Source organism: Bactrocera neohumeralis, unplaced genomic scaffold, assembly GCF_024586455.1.
Source record: "Bactrocera neohumeralis isolate Rockhampton unplaced genomic scaffold, APGP_CSIRO_Bneo_wtdbg2-racon-allhic-juicebox.fasta_v2 cluster11, whole genome shotgun sequence".
NCBI classification, from domain to species: Eukaryota; Metazoa; Arthropoda; class Insecta; order Diptera; family Tephritidae; genus Bactrocera; species Bactrocera neohumeralis.
The window spans coordinates 11,437,282-11,456,064 of NW_026089624.1; the positions used below are offsets into that span (position 1 = coordinate 11,437,282).

At 37.8% G+C, this 18,783-nt stretch overlaps 2 protein-coding genes across 2 annotated transcripts in view; both read left to right on the forward strand.

Annotated features, from left to right (window-relative positions):
* LOC126765923 (protein yellow) overlaps positions 1-1,529 on the forward strand; it is a 14,975-nt gene extending 13,446 nt beyond the window's left edge. Inside the window, exons 2-3 of the mRNA XM_050483635.1 lie at positions 125-800; positions 865-1,529. Coding sequence (XP_050339592.1) covers positions 125-800; positions 865-1,350 — 1,162 coding nt within the window. The 3' untranslated portion in view covers positions 1,351-1,529. The remainder of the gene's footprint in view (positions 1-124; positions 801-864) is intronic.
* Positions 1,530-12,947: 11,418 nt separating this feature from the next.
* On the forward strand, positions 12,948-13,984 carry LOC126765994 (uncharacterized; the record flags this gene model as incomplete). The annotated part of the gene is made up of 1 exon (XM_050483712.1): positions 12,948-13,984. A coding segment is annotated over one exon (873 nt), but the record flags the coding sequence as incomplete, so codon positions are not given.
* Positions 13,985-18,783: the final 4,799 nt, after the last annotated feature.

Genomic DNA, 18,783 nt, shown 5'->3' on the forward strand with positions numbered 1-18,783 from the left:
ATTTTTGTTTTGTCAACACCTGAATGTATTTATCCGGCTTTGATACTTGCAAATTTTGGGAATATAATACAATTGGTTACACTAAAACTCAGGACTTCTTTACTTGTTTTGTCCTATTTTTTAGCGATTTTGTTCCAGAAAATAATTTGCCATTGGGCATTGATGTTTATCGTGACCGTATGTTTATTACCACACCTCGTTGGAAGGACGGAGTACCATCAAGTCTCAACTATTTGCCGTATCCGCCCAAAGAACGCAGTCCAGCCTTACGCCCCTATCCAGATTGGAGCGTCCATAGCAGTGTCAAGGAACTTAACTGTGGTAAACTTATTTCGGTATATCGTTCCTCAATAGACTCTTGTGGTCGCTTGTGGGTTATTGATTCGGGCATAGTTAATGCAACAGTTAAATTAAACCAGATTTGTCCACCAAAAATTGTGGCTTTTGATTTAGCTACCGATAAAATGATTGTAAGCTTTACGCTGCCGACGGACCAAGTAAAAGAAGATTCTTTGCATTCGAATATTTTGGCCGATATTCAAGACAATCAGTGCGAAGATGCCTACATTTATGTAACAGATGTGTGGCGCTTTGGTATTGTCGTATACAGTTTGTCTAAAAATATTAGTTGGCGTGTAACTAATTACAACTTCAATCCCAACCCTATAGCATCCGATTTTAATGTTTATGGATTAAATTTTCAATGGTTGGATGGCGTTTTTGGCATGAGCCTTTCGAATCAAGCAACGTCTTCGTGTGGTGATCGCATATTATATTTCCATCCAATGGCGAGTTTTAAGGTAAAAATATATACGGTTTACTTTTTTGATACTAAATTACTGATTTTATATTTATTTTTTGAAGGAATTTGCTATTTCGACCAGATTGTTGCGTGACGAAAAACTATGGCCAACAAGCGCTCAAAAACTATCAAAATACTTCGTTGAAGTTGGCGATCGCGGAGATCTTGGACAGTCATCTGCAGCAGGTATTGCACGCAATGGGATAATGTTTTATACGCAGGTTCATCGGGATAATGTAGCTTGTTGGGATACCACTAAGCCATATGTGCGTGGCAATTTGGCGATGTTGTTAAGTAGAGGACAAAAACTGATACAATTTCCCAATGATTTGAAAGTAGACCAAGAAGAAGAGCAAGGAGTATGGGTGATGAGTAATAATCTGCCAATCTATTTGTATGGACAGTTGGATTACAGTGATGTTAACTTTCGTATTTTGCGAGGTGGTGTAAATGATATTGTTCGCGGCACTATATGTGACACACAAGTGCAAGAGGCACATTCTAAGATCCCTGTTCTAATCCAGTTACAAGAAGGAGAATGTTATTAAGAGTTCAATGGCGTTATTATGTCCATAACTATGAATGACAACCAGAAGTATGTCTCTGTTTCGCAATTTTTGACTCTATTATTTGATACGATACTATTAATAACGTAAATTAGATGAAATACATACCAATGTAAATAATGGTATTAAAATAAAGTCATTTAGCTATGTCTAAGTAAGCATGTGCCTCAGTATTTAAATATATATACTTCCTGGGTTTCGTTGCTCCCAAATAGTACAGCATCCAGTTAGGGAGTCTTAGTATGGTTGATTTTACAGACAGGACTGAATCAAGGTGTCAAGCGACCCGTGCCTGGGGTCTCGAACGGTGCTTAGGGATTAAAATATCCTTACATGCGTAGCGGAGGCCATGTGCAAGCGGACATACTTTCCCTTACACTCCTGGGTCTAAAATGTTAGCCAAAACAATAAAAAATATGTACTTAAAGGAGTCCGGATCTCCAGTATAAAAGCCGAAGGGAGCTAATTATTCCCAGAAGCGAACAGCGTTTCCTTCGAGTTCAAGAACGGCCAGGGCAAAGACGGAAGCGAAACTTGGTTTTAGAGGTAAGGCTCAAACCAACAAGGGAGTTGAAGCCAATGCTAGCTCCAGGAAAGCAACAGCACCAGCGGTAGCCGGTTTCAAACCCTGAAGCCAAAGTTTGGCTGCTAAGTAGTGAGAGGAGGAGATGCAAAAAGTGCTGCTGTTAGGAGTGCGTTTGCCGTATAATGGCCGCTTAATACCCAGCGAAGGCATGGTATGCCGTTTCTCGTTATCGTCTATCTGGGAGGGGCTAACGAAGGAGCTTCAAGTATCCACTGAGTGTGAGAGAGCAATCCTGCCAAATTTTATACTTGAACCGCCCGCAGTGGCAGACAAGCGGCAGAGGTCATTTGAAGAGGTTGATCCGTAAGGCAAAAGACCATAGCCCAATGCAAATGGGTGCAAGCTGCGGTGTTTAATATAGCGTTGGAGGCACTATTAAGTAATGCAGTTTCGCTACCGTCATGCACATATGCCGGATGGTACCTGAGCTAAATCAAGATGATATCTTGTGATGACGAGCGATCGATCCAACTGTACAAGGCCGCAATAGACGATCTCGTTGAAGATCCCATGGAGACCTCTAGCGACGTAGGAAACACTGAACAAGATGATTGTTCTTCGGGGTTTGAGAATGCAGACAGACTAACTGAGAGTGAGCTTCTGAGCGACTCTCAATAAGATGCAAATAAGACAATAATTAACGGGTCTTCTTCAAATTAATCTTCACCATTGCAAATTAGATTCACTATCCCTAGCTAACCGCATGGCGTAGCCTGATTTCGTCCTCAATCAGGAGTATTGGGTTTATGGAGAGTAGGGTGGGTCGATTCCGGACTTTTTTCGATTCGGGATTTCTAATAATGCGGAAAAGTTGCCTTAGTACTTCCTGATTCCAATGCAACTTTTTATTTTGAGATTCTTCAACCCCAACTCCGGCCTTGAAATTTCGGAAATTCGCCTAAAATCGTGAAATTGTCTACCTAGCGCCTGAAATACGCATCTCATGGCAAAACGTATAAAACAAAAGTTATTTGTCACGTCATTTGCTACCGAAATGGCATATGTGATCATGGCCGTAGGACGAACCGTTCCCGAGATACGAGCGAAAAGGCGGCGCGCCACAGCGCAAGGTGAAAATTGTTGCAGCTCTCAGCTAACCTGTATTGGTCACCCAGAACCCATCGCGTGAAAGTGGCTGCTCTTCGGGTTCATCCCAAGCTCAACCCAACCAACCAACCATATGCCAGGCTTGTTTTAGTCTGAATCTGTGCCAAATTTATTGATAAAATCAGATTTTGTACTAAACTTTGGCACTTGTTGCCTAGATTAAAGTATAGAGCGTATAAAACGATCACGAGATTGGAGGCCAATAACTTTAGAAGATGCCTCTGTCACCAGTTTGCCGGTTCTCTCGACTTCCACGGTGTGAGAGGGGAATTCACTAAATTTCCATACCTCTGCAGTGTCTCCCGACAGCCCTTTTATGAGTTCTTCGTTAGAAACTGAACAAAGAACTGGTGGAACAGTCAAGGTAATAGTCTTCCAGGTAATCATATCGTAATAATTATTAGCTTTGAAATTCAGCTTTGGCACTTTATTACATCTAACCCTTAGATTTACAGTGTCAGACTCTGCTTCTCTGGCTGCCAGAAGACGGTCAAGGGCCAACTTTCTGACTTCTATCCGTTCGTCAGTCACCATACTAAGGAGAATGTTTTCTGGAAGAGCAAAGAAAGCATTCTGTTGAATGGATGAAGCGATAACCTTGCGCAGTTTAGCAGGTAAGTATCTCGACCTTTGAGTTACAGCATAGAGATGGCGCGAGCCATCTTTGATTGAACTGTTGAATCTTATTGAGAACCACAAAGGTGAGTAAACTGTAAGTATGTCCTTGACCAAAATCTTTATTTCTTTTGTTGGTTTGTCAGTAGAAATGTATAATCTCAGAATTCTATTTGCACTGGTGAGCCAGCGAGATTTGCACATGTTACCTGGATGCATCGACGCTAAATCTGAGGAACATTGACCGGAAATAACAGCTTCTGATATTTTATAGAGATAAGCTTGGTTTGTGCTAAGTTGGGTCGGATTAATAACCTCAGAAGGTAATTGGCAGGATGGAAAACTTTCAAATTTGACAACAGGCAACTTCTCACAATCAGGGAGCAGTTTACCTATGTCGCCAGAGAATGTATTTGGACTCTTTGAGACACCATCTATGTGTTCGAAAAGAGCACGAAATGGAAGTTCGTTGAAATGTAGAAGACAAACAACCCACTGTAATGACCTACCCATTCTTTCTTCTAGTTTCCGAATGATTCCACCTTTTCAACCTGTGTTCGTGTTGGTGCCATCAGCATCGACAACTTCTAGATGTTCCACATCAACTGAATTGTCTTGTAAATGTTGCCACATAGCTTGCGTCTCATCCTCAGCTGACCCGGAAGGAGAGGTGACGTGGCCAAAGTAATGACAACCAGGTTCCGCTATAAGAGAAATATGTTCCTCTTTGACAGTGTCGCGGTAGTACTTTGCGGCCGTCAAAATACAGCCCATATACAGAGTCAATACTTTCGGTGTTTTGGAGCTTAACTCCAACACTTTTTTTTTGCCCGACTAATCTTGCATTTGTCAGTGACAAAGCTAGCCGGATCCTTTGTCATCAAACCTGTTTTTTTGGCATCCAGAAAAGCAGATGAAACAATCAAGGCCGCTGCTCTATAACTTACTCCAAATCTTTGGACAGATAAAGCAGTGTGTTCTAATACTAGTCTGTTTTGTTTGGTTTTAGAGGATGGAAGAGAAAATTCATCATCAGCATCGTTTTTGGAAGAATCTATGTGCGACGCACCTACATTGTTGTCTTCTGTATGAGAGTCTGGCTGATCTGAAGGGTCACGTGTTCTAGCTGATACTTTTCTGGTAAGTGTTGATGTTGAATGACGTTTTGAAAGCTCTTCTTTACGTTCATTTTTCTTTGTAATCTTTTTTGTTTCAGGTAGATCAACACTTCCAATGCGACCAATTCTGGTTGTTCATTGATAGGAACTTTCCTTTCCTTTGGACAAGTGCAAGAAGAAAAATAAATGCATTTACAAGCAGCGATGTCAAATAATTTTCCGGCAGAAGAGACAAAGTCGTCTCTTTTAGAGCTCAAACCTATTGGGTTCCTTAAAAACATTTGTTTAAGAGTCAGAAATTTCTTATGGTATGTGGTGAGCATTTGTACAACTCTGGTGTGTGAAACTGATAACACAAAAGAACATCCTGGTAAGTAGGTAACTGGGACTCAGAGAGATTGTACGGATATATGCCATACACAGGACATTTCTGTCTAAATTTAAATTTAGATACAGACATTTTGAGTTCTGTGTTCTGTTGAGAGAATATAAGTGATAGCACTCGGCGAAATCAACGACAAGAGTGAAGGAACTCGATGAAAAAATATTTATGTGGAGACCAGTCCGAACGTGTCGTATGGCGCAGGGAAATGAATGTAAGTGATAGAACGCGGCGAAATCACCGACAAGAGTGAAGGAACTCGATGAAAAAATATTTATGTGGAGACCTATCCGAACGTGTCCTTTGGCGTAGGTGAATGAATCTGAGTGATAGCACTCGGCGAAATCAACGTCAAGCAGTGTGGCCGCAAGCCGATTTTCACCTTGCGCTGTGGCGCGCCGCATTTTCGCTCGTATCTCGGGAACGGTTCGATGAGATACGTATTTCAGGCGCTAGGTAGACAATTTCACGATTTAAGGCGAATTTCCGAAATTTCAAGGCCGGAGTTGGGGTTGAAGATGCAATCCGATCTCAAAACAAAAAGTTGCATTGGAATCAGGAAGTACTAAGGCAACTTTTCCGCACTATTAGAAATCCCGAATAGAAAAAAGTCCGGAACCGATCCACCCTAATGGAGAGCATGTTTGCGGATTGAGGACATCAGGTTATAATTTATGGCAAATTTGGACATGTACAATGGCTAATAAAAAACTAAAAAAGCACTAGCAACTGATGACATGCTATTTGCCATCGGAACTGAAAAAGAACTGGTACGGGACAGTAAATCTTTCAAGTGATTGATTATATTCGGATGCGAATCAAATTCGCACCACACAGTATGGAGCAGATCGGATATCAACCAAGAGAGCTATTACATGAAGCAACTTTTGTTGCTAATTCTCGGGCGATTCTCTTTTGCTGTCGCCCATTACCTTCACACGGGTAACTTGTGTTGCGCAACTCTGTTCGAGTTTTTTTCTCATTCCCTTTCACTTTACTTTAACCCATTGTCGTATCGTTTTCCTTATAGGTTTTTGGGCCACTCTATCACTTATATTAATCAGCTCTGTCAATTAAGAAATACATTTTATTTATTAAAACAAAGATATATCATCATTTTTACTATCGTCTAAATCAATTTGTATGGCTTCATCCATACATTTCACAATATCTTTAATTAATTCGATTTTTTCGTAATACTCCATTTTCTAAAATATTTATATTATATTATGTATATTTGCATACATATTTGCAAATTACTTACCAAAAGATGAAGTTAAATTTTTTAAATATATTCAAAATATTAATTTCAAAAAAAGATACGCAAATGCAACTATGTACTACGAAAGAAAGAACACAAAGCGAGTTGCTGAACACTGGAAACTCGGCGCGATTCCCCTCTCCTCGTCGCCCCCTCGCCTATAAACCAAGAGTTGCCGCAACAAAAGTTGCTTCGTGTAATAGCGCTCCAAAGGGGTGAGTTGCTCTTTAACTACTTAACGGGTACTAGGCTTTTGTTTTGTAACAGAGGTAATATGACAACATTCATAACAAGAAACCAGCGGAAAATATTAGATACTCATATCAAAAAATTAATACGGAGAACTCTTGAAAAACACTTTTCTTCGGATCACCGCTACATTGAATGTATAATTAAAGAAAATGTAGACAAGATAGAAAGTTAAGGAATAAAGTACACCTGAGTATCCTCGTTAAACAGTCCACAAACTCCTGCCGATAAGCATTAGATATGGCTTGTCCAATAACTCGTAGTAGGGGAGGAATTAAGCCCTCTTACACATAAGAAGCAACCTAAACCCAGAAAAATGGCATTTTCGCAGCATGCGTGTTCTAAGGGAAAATCTATAGAAATTGCACCAAGCTCAGTGTTAACAGAGATCGAAAAATCTATGGAGAGAACACCCTACTAATTTTCCTAGGTATATGTAGGAGACGCTTTCAATAGCATCTATGCTATGATCATTCTAAGCGCGTGTTCTAAGGGAAAATTCACAGAAACAGCACCAAGTTCAGTGGTAGCAGAGCTCGAAAAATCTATGGATAGAAATAATACTTTTATAGCTTTTCTAGATATAAAAGGAGGTCTCAACAGCATCCAGCATATGACCATACTGAGCGGCCTTAATGAGCATCTCTGAGCCTCTCGGAAGGTCAATAATTTCAACGCTGGGAGCTTGAAGGATATGTGCAGATCTGTCTGAAAGGGTACATCCCAAGAAGGCGTGTCATCTCCACTTATCTGAAATCCGAGTACCCTCGCTAAACTTATATACACAATATAAAATGATATTAATCGATGGACTGTATCGTGCGAACTGAACTTTAATGCTAGCAAGACAGAGGTAGTGTGGTTTATTAGGAAACACAATTGTAAAGTAAAAACGACGCGAAGGGTTTAAGATTAAAACAGTACGCAGCTCTGGTTGCCCAGAGCTCCTTTATTTATAGATTTTCTTATACTAATTACTGTATGCACCACATGCAGAGTACATACACATATCTTAATACTAATCTACTGTACATACCGACAGTATGTACTCATATCTTAAACATACATACAGTGGACCAATAAAGTTTACATACACCCAGTTCTATTAAATTTCGACACGTTTATTTGTTTCAAAATGGATAAATTTTGTGGTTTTTTTCTATCCATTTCATGATATGTGTATTTAGCATTAAATATAGCATATCAAAATATTTTTTTTTTTACACAAATAAAAAAAATTAAGTTAAAGCTTAAAATGAGCATAATTTATATCAAAAAAGTTTACGTACACTTATGATTGTTTACATAAAACAAAAGTAATTACAATACTTTTAACGGGTTTTGGCCTACATTTTGTTGCTATTGCTACATCGTTGTATGCTCCCCACTCAATTTCTAGTATTATTTCCGGATGTTTTGACCCATTAAGTCCATGATCCAGCATTTTGGCCTTATTTTGATGAAATTCGATGTTTTCGAATATGGTTTTCCAAAAAGTTACAGATATTTTGAATAGGATTAATGTCTAGCGATTGCGGGACCTATGGAGTTATTTTTATTTCCATAACAACCATTCACGTACAAGATAAGTTGTGTGTTTTGGGTCGTTATCCTGTGGTAAATAGAAATGGCTGCTATTAACAGCTGATTTAAGCACACTTAAAATTTAAACCTTTTTCTTAAAATGCTCAGATACATATGCTTATACATTTTTGAAATGTACACAAAAAAATAAATCCCCAAACAGTAAGGAATTTGTTGAAGAGTTCTGGTTATCATCAGCCGTCGTCAGCCATACATATATAAGGTTAATAAAAAGAAAATGTCGGCGTTTGCTAAACAATATTTAAACAAACCGTATTGGTTATGGGAAAACATTGTGTTCACCGACGATTCAAAATTTAATAAATTTGGTTCGAATAGATCACGAAAAGTGTGGAGAAAGATCAATGAAGAGTCGCAAGGACAAAATGTATTGCCAATGGTAGAGCACTGTGGGGGTAATGTTATGGTTTGCGGGTGTATGGTTGCATCTAGAGTTGGACATTTGGACTTTATTAGTGAAAACATGGATAAGCATATGTATCTGAACATTTTAGGAAAAAAATTTAAATTTTAAGTGTGCTTAAATCGACTGTTAATAGCAGCAAAACCAATTTCCAACAGGATACCGACCCAAAATACATGTCTTATCTTGTACATGAATGGTTGTTATGGAAATAAAAATAACTCCATAGGTCCCGCAATCACTAGACATTAATCCTATTCAAAATATCTGTAACTTTTTGGAAAACCGTATTCGAAAACATCGAATTTCATCAAAATAAGGCCAAAATGCTGGATCATGGACTTAATGGGTCAAAACATCCGGAAATAATACTAGAAATTGAGTGGGGAGCATACAACGATGTCTAGGGACACTAATAGCAACAAAATGTAGGCCAAAACCCGTTAAAAGTATTGTAATTACTTTTGTTTTATGTAAACAATCATAAGTGTACGTAAACTTTTTTGATATACATTATGCTCATTTTAAGCTTTAACTTTAATTTTTTTTATTTGTGTAAAAAAAAAATATTTTGATATGATATGTTTAATGTTAAATATACATATCTTGAAATGGATAGAAAAAAACCACAAAAATTAATGGAATTAGGTGTATGTAAACTTTATTGGTCCACTGTAAGTGTTCTCAACGGCATACAAACTATTTCTTATCTAATATTAGTTTAGGATCATTTGCGATCCTTTACATTGCATACATTAAATACTACAGTTTCTAATCAATATACCCGAAATGAACATTTATTACACTGTTGATAGAAATGGGTATTTGTAAATACATATCTACGTTTGAGACTAGAATCGTATGCGCTGGCAAAAATGAACATAAATATTTGTAACATTATATTTGTTTCTATACAGATTTACAAAAATATCTTATCTGCAATTGTAGCCTTTAAGAACTGTTCAGATTTCTGAACAACAATATGCCAGAAATTGCGACGATATTATTAAATGAATTCTGAAAGAAGGCAGCTACAGCACTTTACACGTGTAAAAGAATGGAGGTGCTCAAATGAGGATTAACGCCTCGAGTAGCTTACTGGCTCTACGCAGCAGTGGTAAAACCGGTTTTGACTTACGGTATATTGGTATGGTAGCCAATAACGGAAAAGAAATACGCCGTAAGACGTAAGAAAAGCACTTAAAGAGCAGCTAGTATTTGCATCAATGGAGCTCTCGGAACAACGCCAAGCCAGGCACATAACGTAATTTTACATTTACTACCAGTCAGCGTCTAGCACTCAAAGTGTTTGGTCGTGTTAAGTTCGCTATCATAGTGATTTCAGTGCGGTCTCAGTTCCGTTATTCTCTTTTGCCTCTATTCGTTGATTAGTGTAAAGCTTTGCTTCATATTTATCATTCACTGAATATTTTTTATTCAGGCTTGGTGAGTTTGTTCAAATTGTGAAATGCCCCTAGGGGCAAGTGCTAGTAGGGTGAATCGTTTTGCACTACTTGCAAACGATTACCCACGCAAAAAGAAAAAACTTTCTAATGGTTCGCCTATTAATACTTTCCCCGAACTACCAAACGTCGTTGTGGCAGACCCAAAATTTCTTATTCTAGCATGTGATGATGTTAATAAAAAAATTTCAGACTTCTCATGTTTTGCGGTGCACAAAGCCATACAAATTATCAGCAAAGATGTTATTTCCATATCTGAGCTTAGAGACGGAAACTTTCTGCTTCTAGTAAAAGATATAAAAATTGCCCAAAAATTTCTGGCTACTACGCAACTACATGGTGTACATGCTCTGTCAAATTTTCATTTCATGCCTCGCTGAACACAACAAAGGGAACAATATATGCTCCTTACCTCAATAAAGTAAGTGATGAGGAAATTGTAAAAGAATTAAGCAGCCAAGGCGTTACTTCAATACATAAATTCAACAAAGTAGTTGACGATAAGGCAACTCCCAGTGGGGTTGTTCTCCTGTCCTTCGACTCATACAAACTCCCCAGCAAAATAGACATTTCGTGGCACTCCGTAAAGGTAAGGTAAGGAATGTACTCCCTATTCCCAACCCTATGAGGTGCAGATCGTGCCAATTGCTAGGGCACACCGCAAACTGGTGCAAAACTAGTCCGACAAGTGTAACATGCTCCTTTCCTCCCCATCACCCAAACGACTGCACTCGAGTTATGTGTGCTAATTGTTCTGAGCCACATCCGTCATCCTCAAGTGAGTGTAAAAGGTTTAAGCAAGCTAAAGAAATTTTAACTATAAAAACCAGAAATAAATGCTCGATGAAGGAAGCCAAAAATATATATCTAAAGCAAGTCACATTACCCCCAGCTAACCCCATAATTTCCCACGCCACTGTGCTTTCGTCTCACGTGCACGCACGTGCTAATACTACTGCACCAAGTACCGGTTACTCACAAACGGTAATTAATGAGAACAAGGAGAATTCTAGCACCAATTCATCAACTATCATTCATAAATCACCTTCAAACCCAAAAGTCTCCAGCGACCAATCACAAATTTTCTCAAGCAAGGGCAGGCAATAACCCCTCACCATCTGCTAAGGAAGCTGCAAATTTGTTTGCTAAGGACTGGTCTGGTTATTCAAACGATACAAATTTTTCTCAAACTTTTGTAGCTGACAAAACTCGCCTGTTAAGCGAAATATATTTCCCCCTCCTAATCTCCTTCTATCTGCAAAAGAAATTGATAATCCAATCACGAAGGAGGAATTTAACAATTTCGTTAACAGGGTTAAGGGCTCCTCTCCAGGACACGACCGCATTACTTACGTAATGATCAAAAATCTCCCCGATTCATTTAAAATGAGGCTGATAAACCTATATAACAGCATTTTTTCATCTGGTATTTTTCCTCAAAGTTGGAAGTGCGCTTTTGTATCTCCCATCCACAAGCCAAACAAACCAGTGGATAATATATCAAGTTTTCCGCCCATATCCCTACTTGTATATAATAGTAAAGTTCTGGAGAAAATAATTGCCCACAGGTTGATGTGGTTTGCTTCTAGAAACAAATTGTTAAGCTCTACTCAAGTTGGGTTTAAAAGCGGTCATAGTACCATCGATTCCCTATTAACTTTCGATCATTTCTGTTCGAATGCTTTATCCAGTAAAAAACACATCACAGCTCCTTCCCTTGACTTCCAAAAGGCTTTTGACCGCATTGGAGCACACGTAGTTTTAAGGCAACTAAGAAAGTGGAAAGTGGGTGGCAGAATGTATAACTTTGTCAAAAACTTTCTAACGAATAGAAAATTTATAGTCAGAGTAAATGGCGTTTCATCCGAGATATATGATTTGCAAAATGGGATTCCTCAAGGTTCTCCTCTTTCGGTAGTGTTATTTATTATTGCATTTGACGAAATAAGTCAAATTATAGATAAGTACAAAGTAAGTTACGGGATTTATGCTGATGACGTTTTAATATATACTAAAGAGGACAGCCTTGAAACGGTTCAGGCGATTTTTTGTAAAGTCCTTAATGACATTACTGTCTGGTCGGCTCAGTCAGGAGCGATTATATCATATGAGAAGTGCAATACCTTGTATATCTGGCGGAAAAAATGCTGCCCAAATATAAAACTATGTCATAACAATGTGTATGTAAGCAATGTCAGCAGTTTGAAAATATTAGGCGTTTTATTTGATTGTAAATAAACTTTTAGGTTTCACTGTAATTATATTAGAAATAAACTTATCAAACGCCTCAATATTATGAAATATTTTTCGTCTAAAAAATCATTTGTTCATACTACTACACTTTGTAATATTGTTAAAGCATTATTTTAAACTGTAATTGACTACGCGCTGCCAATCTATGGAACCTGTGCTAAAAGCACTTTAAATCTTCTCTGTGCTCCATATTACGCAGCGGTGCGGAAAAGCTTACGGGCCTTCACCACCACCCCCGTCGACAATATGCTAACTGAATCTGGACTCCCTAGCATAAATGAGAGAATCGAATACATGACTGCAAGCCTTATATACAAAATTTTATGCTGCAATAACAGCCACATCTTTGACGAAATACTTAAAGCTTCCAATCGAAAGTATCTTCCAAAGCGGCTCTCAGCGATACACCGTGTACTGATCACTGCCAAGAAATTAAATGTATCAGTTAAACCAACTCGGAAAGTGTATCCAAACTACCCGCCTTGGCTGCTGTCAGACTTATCAATTGAAACCCGTTTACAAACATTTCAGAAGTAAAACACCTGTCCACAACTTTACGCGCAAAATTTTCTGGATTATAAAGCTGAGCTAAGTCAAAAAGCATTCAACTTTATTTTTACCGATGGTTCGAAAACCAAATTTTCAACCTCATTTGCAGTAGTCTCTGAAAACCTTGATGTTTTAAGAAAAGGTATCCTGCCTAATCATTGCTCCATCTACACCAGTGAAATCTTTGCTATCTATCAAGCCGCCTTAATTGCATCGAAAACCCAGGGCAATTTCTGCATTTGTACTGACAGTCGGTCTGCCATTGATGCCCTCTGGAAATTCAAAAAGGACAGCGTTCTAGTAACCCACACCAGGGATTTGCTAATTAAACACAAAAACGAAATTAAATTGATGTGGATTCCTGGCCATTGTGGCATCCAAGGCAATGAACTAGCTGACTCTGTTGCGAAGAGTCTTCATAATGACCCAGTTATCTGTTTTGACACTTTTGAAAAGGCCGATTTGTCGAGGCATGTACGGCAGTATATTAACAATAAATCCTTACTAAAGTGGAAAGAATATGTTCACCATTATGCAGATATTAATCCAACAAAAATTAGCCCTACTTTTCTTTCGGATGCTAAACAGTCAAACATTCTCGTTTTCACAAGACTTCGTTTGGGCCACACGCAGATCACTCACGGACATCTTCTTAGTCATGGAGTATCATTATGCAACGTGTGCGGGGCAATGAGCACATCTGTGAAGCATATCTTGGGCATCTGCCCTCGATTTTCTATTCAAAGGCAACGGATTTTTGGCTTGACTGTTCCATCACAACTTCTTTCCGACACTGCAGCACTTAACATAAGCAAGATATCTAGTTTTATAGCCTCATGCAACCTATCTCATTTAATTTAGTTAACCTTAACTGTATAATATTTGTAATCCATAAACGAAATGTAAATTAGTATTCTTTTGTAAAACCAGCTGATGGCCTCGAGCTAGTGCTGTTTTTTTTTTCTCTTGTTTTCTGCATATTTATTGTGCATGAAATAAATAAATATCTATCTATCTACATTTACTACCATCGAATATGTTCTATATAAAATTGAAAGCTGGGCCAGCTCTTAGACTGAGGGAACTCTTCCTTTTAGAAATAAGGTCCATTCTATGAAATTTAAAGAGTTCCCGTTTCTTCCCATTAAGACGGATTTTCTAAATCATACAGAGTTGAAACTAAATCCGATTTTCAATATTGCCAGCTTATCCAGAGAGGAGTATTAAAAGGGTGATTTAACAAGGGCGTGGGGTTATGCATCTGTATGGATGGATCAAAACTAGAAAACCGAGTGGGGAGTGGTGTCCTTTCTGCTAAACTAAATACCAAAATCACCTTCCATCTACCAGACCACTGTTGTTCATACATATATGAACTTGAAAGTTTTATAACATTAAGATTAAATTATATATAGAGAATTATATTTGTGACACAAATACATTAATTACACGCATAAACTATAAATTAAATAAAAAGTATATTCAGTAAACTTAATGTCAAGTACGATGGTAAGCTACAAAATTGTAATGTGCAGCTTGCTCATAAAAATGAAAAAATCATTGCCCATCGAAGAAAAACTCATAATTCAATGTTCACTCATTCTGACAATGTTCACCAAAAGGAATATATGTATCTATATGTACATATAGCCATGCAGCTTTAAGATCACTAAAGTTAAAACGGGCACCACCCTACAATAAGACTCTGGAAAAGACTCCGACTATTGTTGAATCTATGACGATGTAGAAGAAGAAGCGATTTTAAAGTTCTATATAAAAAAGCTGAAATTCTTGGTATAAAATATTGTTTTCAGTAAGCTAAATTGCAAAGATAGAAGATTAGAAAAGATGTTGAGGATCATCAACGAACTAATAACATAGTAGAGATGGATTATTTAAGTACTACAGCACCATAATTTAATATGAATAAAAATAGTTTATGGAGCTCATACAAAGAAAAAATAATTTTAATAATTTTGTATAAAACTGAAGGAATTCTGTAGGTATTTTTCAATAGCCTTTTTTTGACAGATGACGCGTGAGCTGTGTCACGCGGTCATGTTATTTTTGTATTGTTTAGCATTTCATCATGGAAAGACTAACGCCTGAACAGCGTATCTTCTTCTTCTTTACTGGCGTATTCGCCGCTTAGGCGGTTAAAGTCGAGTTAACAAAAGCGTTAGTCATTTCTTCTTTTCGTTACGTGGCACCAATTGGAGATTCCAAGCGAAGCCAGGTCCTTCTTCATCTGGTCCTTCGAGCGGAGTGCAGGTCTTCCTCTTCCTCTGCCTCTGCTTCCACCGGCGGGTACTGCGTCGAATACTTTGAGAGCTGGTGTGTTTTCGTCCCTTCGGACAACATAACCTAGCCAGCGTAGCCACTGTCTTTTGGCTTGGAATCTCCAATTGGCGCCACGTAGCGAAAAGAAGAAAATACTAAGGCTGTTGTTAACTTGCCTATAATCGCATAAGCGGCGTCTACGCCAGTAGAGAAGAATGCGTTTCGCTTCCCTCTTCAACTTTTGGTATCTTGTTGCGATGTAGACAGTCTGTTTCTCTGCACTGCGACACGACATTCCTCATCGTACAAGCAGTTTCTTTGGTTTTTCGAAAACCAATGATTTCGCTTGCATCTGTACTTAAGGAGTTTGAAATGCCGTCCCACAGTTCTCTTACACCGAGTTGCTGACGAGTGCTCTCAGAGAGCAGGAGTACAAGTCGAGTAGAAAATCGTTCGGCTGTCTTTTGTGATTACAGCTTTTCGACGACGAACGTTCCTTGTGCATGTAGATGTTCGGTTTTTGATGCACAGAGGCGGGTGCATATCTTGGCTGCAACAAGTCTGAGTGTATGTTAGGACATCGGAGCGTACGCACGTCTAAAACGCTGGAGACGTGTATTCCGTCTATCGCAACATAATCGATCGGGTTGGTGACGTTTCGATCCGGAGACACCTGGCTTGGTGAATTTTCCTGTGCCGGAATCGATTACTACAGATAACCATATTTGGGGCCCCGGCGAAGTGGATCAGCCTCAACCCATTTGGGGATATTTCATCATGGAGGCTGAATTCATCAACCGTTGTACCAAAGATACCTTTGAAGAACGTTTTCGATTTCAATATTTGCCAATTTCATTGTTTTTTGTATTCGTCGGATGAACGTTCTGTTCAATTCGGTAATACGGTTGATCTTAATGCCAAACTCTTTTGTAATTATTTTTTGAACCTTCTTCTTTTGTTTCTACATAGCATTCCCTCTCTTTGCTCCTTTTGTTTATAATGTTTCTTTTGAACGTTTACATTTGCATCTTCAAAACGTTGGAAGACCTCTTGCCATTCGGGATGTGCATTTAATGGTAGAATGGTACCGATCGTTATAATTTCCTACAACGACCTGCATTCTCATCTCTTTTGTAAGATCAGAGTCCTAATTTCCTGTTAGTTTTTCCAACAAGGTTGAGTGCAATCTCTTATCGCCGCATTTCCGTATAACTATTTGGTTTTATGAGATGAACCTGTAATCCTTCATCCCGAAGGTATGCCAATAATCGTTCTGCCTTAAATTCGTTACCCATAACGACTTTTTTGGTTTACCGAATTTCGAAAAATGGTCAAACATTATCGCTTTCTTTGCGGGCCAGTTTCTATTTGTTGTTTTATAGGCTATCGCTAATTTTGTGAGCCTATCTAATGCTGTTACAAAGGATTGATTTGAAATGAAAAATATCTATGTGAACTATTTCATTTTTATTTTCATGGATTTCTAATAATTGAAATTTTTTGTTTTATTGGATGCCTATCATATTTGATTTGTTGGCATTTTTGGTAGTTGTTTATTAGTAATTGAATATGTTCCTTAAATTAAGGGAAAATTTTATCTTTTAGTGAATTATACGTTTACCACTATGCATAAATTCTTTTGTATGGTAAAGTGATATTTGCTTACGTAATTCCTCTTCTTCTTCTATTTCCGAGCCTGTTTTTATGCATTTTACAATTTTTAAATTCCTATCTTGATCAAAAATTTTAATGAGTAATTTCTGCATATTATGGTAATCCGCTTCAAATACTTCGGAAAATAGTCCCACTATTCCGTTTCCTATTTTTTATCTTTTTAATGTTTCCTTGTTCTCTTGTTCTGTATTTATTGGGTTTATTTCCATTATTTTTCTTCCATGGAATCTTTTCATTTGTACTTTATTTACACTTCTTCTTTGATTGGGAAGTGCGCATGCATTTCTTAATCTGATGAATTAATTATTTGTGACAACTCCAATTTTGATTCATTGTCGTCCTTCTTTTATTTTTGGTTGAGTATTTTTGCTCGTGATTATTTAGTGTTCTTGAAATGTAACACACTGGTTGGCCTTGCTGTGAAAGTACTGCTCCAATGGCATAGTCACTAGTATCAGAACATTTTAAAATTGGGTGAGACGAACTTAGTGCTTTTAATTTCTCAAAGCTTTCAATATATTGTGGGTTTTTGGTATTTATTTTATTGCATTTTTTCAATTATTTTATAATGGGATAAGCTATTTGTGAATAATCTTTCATGAATTTCTATAGTAACCTGTTGCTCTAAAAATCCTTCTAATTGTTTCACTCATTGGTTTAGGTTCCTTTTAAGTATTAATTTTGTTTTAATTAAGTATATTCGTTTTATACGACCGAAAACCGGTAAAAGGTTTCTTTTCCGAAAGCCGACTGCGCCATGTTACGATTTCAGTTAATTTACAGAAATATGTATGTATTCCTTTGAATAAAAATGCCACGATTTGCCGTACCGAGCAGTTTGTCATCTGCTCTTACAGCCCTATTCTACCGCCCTCACAAAAATCACCACCCTTGTGAGATTTTTGTTATTTATGAGTATGCTGAGGTTATTTCAAGAGCAAAAAATGCTCACAATTACCTCACGAATTTGTGATGTCTGAAAGCAAACTTTACAATGCAAAATCGGTTGTGTTTGTTAAGTAAATTTCAATATTTTTAAAGAAGCTTGCAATTATTTTATTGAATTATAATGAAGAAACTGGTTATCTACTATAAATATAAGGATTTATCTATTATAATAAAAAATTTGTGGTCTTTGAACATTTTACTTCCTTCTGAGTATGAAGAAAAAAACATTTACATATTTATGTTTAAATATTTCGGCCAAGATTTTATTTTTAAATGTGTACATAAGTATGTATTTAATACATGTGCGAATAAAAAGACATTTCTTCTTCTTAATTGTCGTAGACACCGCTTACGCGATTATAGCCGAGTTAACAACAGCGCGACAGTCGTTTCTTCTTTTCGCTACGTGGCGCCAATTGTATATTCCAAGCGAAGTCAGGTCCTTCTCCACTTGGTCCTTCCAACGGAGTGGAGGTCTTCCTCTTCCTCTGCTTCCCCCGGCGGGTACTGCGTCGAATACTTTCAGAGTTGGAGTGTTTTCATCCATCCGGACAACATGATCTAGCCAGCGTAGCCGCTGTCTTTTAATTCGCTGAACTATGTCAATGTCGTCGTATATCTCGTACAGCTCATCGTTCCTTCGAAAATCTAAACTTTCGCAGAATTTTTCTCTCGAAAACTCGTAACGTCGACTCATCGGTTGTTGTCATCGCCTAAGCCTCTGCACCATACAGCAGGAATTATGAGCGACTTATAGAGTTTAGCTTTTGTTCGTCGAGAGAGGACTTTACTTTTCAATTGCCTACTCAGTCCGAAGTAGCACCTGAGCAAAGACATTTATGTTTAAATAATATACTGTATCGCTGCAGCTGCTCCTGAGTTGTTCTCTCATATATTGACATTCTAAAAAATAAATGAAATT